The sequence below is a fragment of the Mandrillus leucophaeus genome, unplaced genomic scaffold (assembly GCF_000951045.1).
Source record: "Mandrillus leucophaeus isolate KB7577 unplaced genomic scaffold, Mleu.le_1.0 Scaffold55, whole genome shotgun sequence".
In the NCBI taxonomy this organism is placed as follows: Eukaryota; Metazoa; Chordata; class Mammalia; order Primates; family Cercopithecidae; genus Mandrillus; species Mandrillus leucophaeus.
This window is the reverse complement of record NW_012105919.1, coordinates 4,530,012-4,537,353: the sequence shown is the minus strand read 5'-3', so window position 1 is coordinate 4,537,353 and position 7,342 is coordinate 4,530,012. Positions and strand designations below refer to the sequence as shown.

Sequence of the window (7,342 nt, the reverse complement as noted above, 5' to 3'; positions counted from 1 at the left end):
CCTGCGCCCAATGAGGGGACAAACTTGCACACCCAGCCCGCACGGCGTGAATGCAAACAGCGTTTTCATAGTCGCTGGTGTCCCCCGCCTCAGCGGTACGACCCACTCACCACAGTGCCCATAGGCTGACTTGGAATCTGGAAGGTGCAGCGAGGAAAGGAGAGACGTGGTGAGTGCCACCTCCGAGCTGTCTGCGGGAAGACCCGTCCACCCTCAATCTCCCCCTGTCCACATCTCCCTCAGAGCCCCGTGAGCAGCGTACTCGGGCCTGAAACTCTGGAGTTCCGGACCAGGCCAGACGGCACCCCTCCTCCTCCCCCGCCTCCCCACCCTGGGCCTGGGCCTGCGCTCGGTGGCCTGGCAGGAAAACCTACCCAGGTCGCGCGGCCTCCACTAGCTCTCTCCATGAGAAAGGCCCGGCTGGGCCCCAGCCCCGTGTATGACAAAAAGAAGCCGGGGCCGGCTCCAGGAGCTCAGAGAACCGCGCTGACGCAGCTTCAGAGAGCAGACGGGGCGCGGGGGTGGGGGAATCCAATCTGGGCTGCCTGGGCTGGAGAAGGGGAGGTAGGTGTGGGGCGTGGGGCAACTTCTGCAAGTTCTAGGGATGGTAAAGGGGGCAGGGGTACCTCCCGGACTAGGCCTTGGAACCCGTGATCCCCAAATATTTGTGAGGAGAAAAAGAGAGGAAGAGAGACGCAGTTTTCGTATCGCGCGGCCCCCGCCCCGTCAGCCCCAAACTGGAAGGTAAATACTTACTTAGCCTCCGAACCAGGTACAAGCTAATACTCAACAATACTGATGCCTTGTTTTTTTTGCTCTGTCCGGACCGCAACGCTGTAGCCAATTTAGATATGCTATAAATTTAAGAGGTTGCCATGGCCACGGTGCGCCCATTGGCCGCTGGGCCCCCTACGTGCCGCGCCACGTCACCAAATCTGAATAAGGATGCGCGAATTACGCGGCGACCAGACAAAGATGAGGATCGGGACCGCTTGAAAGTGGGGGAAAGTGCCGGCGCCTCCGCCACCGGGGAAAGCCGCTCCGCAGCGCCGAGGCCAGCAGCCACCCGAGATATCTGGGGAAGCCCGGAACAGGCGCCGGGGCGTGCGGCCGGTGGCATGAGGTTGTGAACGCCACCCCCACCCCCACCATCCCACTCCCGGCAGCCCAGCGCCAGGCCAGCGATTGCCCAAGGACTTGACCGGCTGAGTCTTGGTCCGTACCGGACTCGCCCTGCAGCTGCTGAGACAAGAGGCGAAGGGCAGCGGAGGGCCCGGCAGGCCCAAGGGCCAGGGGCCCAAAGGGAGGGCAAGGCGGCTGAAGCCGCCGGGGCACGGGGCTATGATGGTGCACTGTGCTGGTTGCGAGCGGCCCATCCTCGACCGCTTTCTGCTGAACGTGCTGGACCGCGCGTGGCACATCAAATGTGTTCAGTGCTGCGAGTGCAAAACCAATCTCTCGGAGAAGTGCTTCTCGCGCGAGGGCAAGCTCTACTGCAAAAATGACTTCTTCAGGTAAGAGGCCGCGCCGCGCTGCTGCCTGCGCGCCCACCCTGCGCGCGCTCCACTGGGGAGCTGGGGAAGGGGAGACCCCCATACCCATTCCAGCCTCCCCGGATCATAAGCTTAGATGGGGAGCGGGCAGCACTTTGCTCTCCTCTTATCCTCGGTACAGGAAAGGTCCCGAGCCCAGGCGGAGGAAGAAGGACGCTGCTTCGCTGCCTCACGTTGGCTCGAGGCCGGCTCAGAGCGCTGGCGGGGCAGAGGGAGGAAGCCCTGACAAACTTGCTCTCTATCCCTCTCCGCCCCTTCCAAGCGGCTGCAACCCCAAGACAGAAGCTTCAATCCCTGTCCCGAGAGAGAGAGGAAAGATTTTTGCCTGAGTTAGAGACGCCTGGAGGCTTCTCGCTCCAGGCACAATGTGTGAGCCCATCGACCCGCAATCCCAAACAGAAACTTCTCAGCTCCGGAAGGGGCCCAGCGAGGAAGGTCTCCCCTGGTGATGGGAGGAGAGAACCTCCCCACCCCCATCACGTCCCAACCCCTTAAACATTTCCTCCCATGTTGAAAAGCAGAAACGAAATCGAGGCTGAGAATCAGGACCTCTGGGGTCTAGACTGGGCTGTGGCACCTCCCCAGCACCCCCACCCCTGTGGGCCCCCTGGCTGGCCAGGGCAGATCACGTCTCTGGGCCTCAGTTTCCCCAGTCTGGAAGCCAGTAGAGTTTGGGGCAGCTGAGCCCTGCCTGTTTCCCCTGGGCACCCAGAGCCGGCTTTGTGAACAGGAATTCCCCGCGCTGAGGAAGGGGGGCGTGAATCACGCCATAGAGAAAGGCAGCCTGCCGGCCCCAGCGACTTCGCACTGAGAATTTGAATAGGAGAAAATGTCAGCCGCTCCTTTACACGTGTAAACTCCCTGGACCCGGAGGCCCGATGCCCCTAATGTAGCAGTGCTTGCAAAGCGCCTAATGATTTTTGATAAGGTGCATATGGCCAATTACGCTGCCGGATAAGGCCAAAAGTGACTTATGGCTTCTAATGCCCTCACTACATCAATGTCACCCAAATTCACCCTGTTTAGAGACATGGGTGTGAGTAGATGCAGGGTCTCCAGAGTCCTGGGTCCTCCCCCACCCCACCCCCAACCTGAGCCTCACCCGTCTCCCATTTTGGGGGAGGCTGACTTTCTCCCTGAGCTCAAAGAAGAAAGAAAAGGAATGAGATCAGGAACGCGGGAAAGGGGGGATTTGAGAGATTCCTCTCCTGGCCTTGCAGGGTCTATGATTGTCCTGCATTCACATTCCCCTGCTGCCTGCCAGGCCAGAGGTTTAGGGGGGCTGAAATTCATCCCTGCTCTCTAGGGTCCGTCACTATGAGGCCCTGCTGTCCACAGCTCCTGATTAGCTCCAGCGGGTCCCAGAGCGGTAGATTGGAAAGCCTCTCCATTGGTACTGGAAATCAGTGGAAGGTTCCCTCCTTTCTGCTTCCTCCTTCCAGCCTAGGAGAAAGGCTGTCTGCCTCACGGCTAGGCTCAGCCAGCCAGGCAGATTGGCCCTAGCTAGGCACCAGCAGACTAGAAAGGATCCAGGAGGCAAAGCCACCAAGTGGCCCAAACTCTCCCCGCCTGGCTTCAAATCATTCATGGACTCTGAGTTTGCCTGGAGCAGCCCAGGCAGGCCTGGCAGGGGTTGGATTTGGGGAAGGACATCTTGGGGTGCTCTGGGCTCTCTTCTTGGCTGAAGGCTGCACCCACTGCTCACCCCTTCCCAGCCCAGGAGAATCTCAAAAACCCCAGTGGAGGCATGGCAGTCCCAGTCCCAAAACAGCTCAGAACATTTGTCCCAGTCTCCTGCTCTGGCCAGAGCACTCAGGATTGGGGTTCCGTTTGACAGATATGGAAATGGGGACTTCACAGAAGCCAGGTTGGGTGGGAAGAGGTCAGGGACTGGGAAGGACTGGATACAGTCCCACCCCGCAGTGATGGGCACCTTGTGTCCACAGGCGCTTTGGCACCAAATGCGCTGGCTGTGCGCAAGGCATCTCGCCCAGCGACCTGGTGCGCAAGGCCCGGAGCAAAGTCTTTCACCTCAACTGTTTCACCTGCATGGTGTGTAACAAGCAGCTGTCCACCGGCGAGGAGCTCTACGTCATCGACGAGAACAAGTTCGTGTGCAAAGACGACTACCTGAGCTCATCCAGCCTCAAGGAGGGCAGCCTCAACTCAGGTATGAAGCCTGGGCCCCTCACTAGCCTTAGGCCTTAGCACCCTCCCACCGTGCCCAGCCTGGCACTCCCTACTTGGCCCCAGGTGTGTTGTCTGTGCTGAGCTTGGAGCTCATCAGCCCCAGGCAGTTCTAGGGCAAGGCAAGGGGGTTAGAGGCTAGAAAAGAGAAGTGGCTTTGGAGCAGTTTTACAGGGGATCTGAGAGCTGCCAGATCTTCCCCACCCTCCTTCAATTCAGGAGCATTTTCCAAGTTGCCCTCCTCCCCTAATTTGGAAGCGCACAATTCCCCCCTTGTGTCATTTGAGCTCCAGGTAATTTCTAGATGCACTGGGAGGACATTAATTGAGGTCTGGAGAGAGGAGGGAAGTGAGAGGAAGATCCAAGCCCCAAGGGAATCTATGCCCTCCTCATCCCCTCTCCTTGAAGGTGGGAGTTCTCCAGAGGGTACGCCTCCCCCTACCCTTACCCAGGTACTAGCTGAGACGCGCGGAGAGGGCTTAAGAAGCGCCCATCCAAAGGCCCAGCCCCTCCTGGAGAGAGTGGGCGGGCACCGGGTCCCTGGGGGAGGGGCTGTCGCAGGTTTGGGAGGGAATCCAGAGGGACCGGCCGTAGCCTGGGCCGGCGTGAACCCGCCACTGGATTGAAGAGGCGTCTGGTCGTCGCTGACGCCGCTGTCCCCTTCCCGATCCATCCGCCCGCAGTATCATCCTGTACGGACCGCAGTTTGTCCCCGGACCTCCAGGACGCACTGCAGGACGACCCCAAGGAGACGGACAACTCGACCTCGTCAGACAAGGAGACGGCCAACAACGAGAACGAGGAGCAGAACTCGGGCACCAAGCGGCGCGGCCCGCGCACCACCATAAAGGCCAAGCAGCTGGAGACGCTCAAGGCTGCCTTCGCCGCCACGCCCAAGCCCACGCGCCACATCCGCGAGCAGCTGGCGCAGGAGACCGGCCTCAACATGCGCGTCATCCAGGTGCGGTCCGGGGCGGGCACAGCTCCTTAGGCCCGCAGGCCCGGGAGCCGGGAGCCTCAGAGGAGTCTCCCGCCAAGCTTCCTTGGCTACTAGCGCGCCTGGTTCTGGTCTGGGAGCAGACTGTAAGCCCGATTAGGGCACTCGCCCGAGGTCAGGGACTGTGAGCCGAAAGACTCCATGTAGTCCTGCTGTCTTCCTGGTGGTGCGATTTGGGGCCGGGTCACTTTACCTCTCTGAATTCCGCCCCCCACCTCGCTCAAGGAAGCTTGTAAGCCTCTCTGGGATCCGGGATCCCCCTTTAACTCCCACCTTTCGAGCAGAGAAAGAGGCGATGCCCCCTCCCTCCCTGCGCCGAAGCGCGGGCAGACAAACGGCCAGAGGCTGGCTCCGGAGCCGAGGGGCCGAGGCGAGAGTCGTGCGGAAGGGAGGCCTTTATAGAGCCGTCAGGCCGCGGGCGAGCCGAGGACCAGGAAGCCCAAGTCTTTATGAGTCGCCCCACGGGTCCGCGAAATCCTTCACCCTTGGCTGGTTCGCCGAAGCCCCTCTCCACCCCTCCCGGCCTAATCCGTCCCGGCCCCGCCTCGAGGGAGTCCTGGTGCCGAAGAGGGGCAAGGACCCAGCGGGGGCAGCCCAGGCAGGGAAGGGAGGAGAAGGGAGGAGAGGGGAGGAGAGGACACTCTGATCCCTAGCTCACAGCCCCCTCCTCTGTCCCAGGTGTGGTTTCAGAACCGAAGGTCCAAAGAACGCCGGATGAAACAGTTGAGCGCCCTGGGCGCCCGGAGGCACGCCTTCTTCCGGAGTCCGCGGCGCATGCGTCCGCTGGGCGGCCGCTTGGACGAGTCTGAGATGTTGGGGTCCACCCCGTACACCTATTATGGAGGTAAGGGGCGCCCCGGGATTCGCTGCTCCGCACCTGCCCTGTTCTGGGAACTGAGGGCAAAGGGTCCTGGCCGGCGCGCTTTCCGCCGCAGGACATCACCCACTCTCTGGACACACAATCACGGACACATGTACACTCACCCACATCTCCTGGACACAAAATCAGACACATGGTCTCACTCACACAGTGATGCACACAGAAGCACACACGAGATGCAGTGACACACTCACCCTCACCCACGCAGGGCACAAGGTGCACTCACACTTGAGTTCAGACACTCCAGGAACGCATATCTAGACACGATCGCACGAGCACGTACAGATAAATTCTATCCTCTCACATACAGGTACACTCACGGAGACACAACCCCACATAGGCACACACTCCCACCAGTCACACTGAGGCCAGCACTGGCAAATCCACATGCATGCCGCCCCCACGGACAGACACACAGCCTTCCCGCCGCCCTGGGCCCCTGTGCCTGGTGTACTTGGTATGAAGCGGATTCTGAGCGCTGGAGGGTAGTGTCAGGGGAGGGGATGGGGGTCTGGATTCATTCCAGGCCGCCTGCTCACTAGCGTCGAAGGCAGCAATTCCTGTTCCGTGTGGCGGGGTGTGTGTGCACAGTATCTGGCAGTGTTAGCCCAAATGCCGGCAGTAGATCTGGGCAGGACTATAGCCCACCCTCCAGTCCCAAGCCCCCTGGGGTTCCTACAGACTAGGGGCACAAGGGCTGGGTCAACCCCAGATTTCCATCGTCTTTGGGGCTGCAGAGAGGGAGGAGCCCCAGTTTACAAAGGCCTTCAGATGGTGGTACCAGGCTTGGGCTCGGGGTGAGCTGTCCCCTTGTCACCGCAGCTTTTCCTTCTCTCGCTTCCCTCACACTGGATTGGTGAACCATCCCAACTCCCCCTACCCGTTTTTTTCAGCTCCTTACCCTCAGCCTCATTGCTTGAGCTCACCGAGCTCACCGTCCAGTTCTTCCCAGGGCTGAAGGCTTAAGAAAGCACCTCTCCTCTTCTGTTCTGAAGCTTCTGAATTTGGAGAGACCCCAGGGCTGCCTATGTCTGAGAGGCATCTGCACTTTTGAGTCGTAGCGCAGGTTAAGAAGAGGCAATTTCTCTTAGAAAGTGGGTTCAGTGGCAGTGCTGGGAAGGCAGGAACTAGGCACCCAGGTAGACCCAGAAGGTAAGGGAAGATAACCCCATCACTAACGTCAGCACATCCGGAAGCCTGAGGGGGGATTAGACCCGACCAAGGCCCCTAGAAATTGTGGGCAAAATGCCAGGCTCTGCTTTCTTTCAGGGCAGAGACCCCACGCAGTGGCAGGGCTCAGGCTGGAGCGCCACAGCCGCCCAACCCTGGACAGCCCCCCAACGCTGGAAAGCCCCCACCCCTGGACAGCCCCCAACCCTGGACAGCCCCCCAACCCTGGACAGTCTGGATGGTGGGCGTGTCTTCCGGGGTCTCCACTCACCGACTCTCTCCACCTAAATTTGCCTCTTTCCCTACAAAATCTGGGCCCAGAGCAGCGAGGTAGTGGGGGAGGTACCGGCCCGGAATTTTTCCCCGCCTGGGTAATTAACCAAGGTTTCCCCGAGGACCAGTTCGCCCCCGCCCCGACTATCCCACAGCCTCCTCTCCCTGCGTGCTGGATGGGGTGGGGAGCTGGACACGGGGGCCCCTCATTCCGCGGAATGGTGGGGAGGACTCCCCAGCCCCCAGCGAGGCAGCCCCGCCTAATCCGCGCTGGGAGATCCC

The 7,342-nt window shown here is 60.5% G+C and overlaps 1 protein-coding gene across 1 annotated transcript; it reads left to right on the top strand.

Moving 5' to 3' along the window:
• Positions 1-766: 766 nt before the first annotated feature.
• Positions 767-6,583, top strand: LHX5 (LIM homeobox 5). Its single transcript, XM_011997945.1, has 6 exons — positions 767-1,514; positions 3,500-3,723; positions 4,424-4,701; positions 5,416-5,711; positions 6,299-6,414; positions 6,525-6,583. Exons 1-6 carry the CDS (start codon positions 1,342-1,344, stop codon positions 6,581-6,583), a joined length of 1,146 nt encoding a protein of 381 aa, XP_011853335.1. The 5' UTR covers positions 767-1,341.
• The last annotated feature ends 759 nt before the right edge of the window (positions 6,584-7,342 follow it).

What these genes read in the sequence shown, in the direction of transcription:
- LHX5 (XM_011997945.1), top strand. Translation starts at nt 1,342, where the DNA reads ATGATGGTGCACTGTGCTGGTTGCGAGCGGCCCATCCTCGACCGCTTT. An exon ending in GGAGGGCAGCCTCAACTCAG is followed by an intron (nt 3,724 to 4,423) that starts GTATGAAGCCTG and finishes ATCCGCCCGCAG; the next exon opens with TATCATCCTGTACGGACCGC. An exon ending in ACACACAATCACGGACACAT is followed by an intron (nt 5,712 to 6,298) that starts GTACACTCACCC and finishes GGGTTCCTACAG; the next exon opens with ACTAGGGGCACAAGGGCTGG.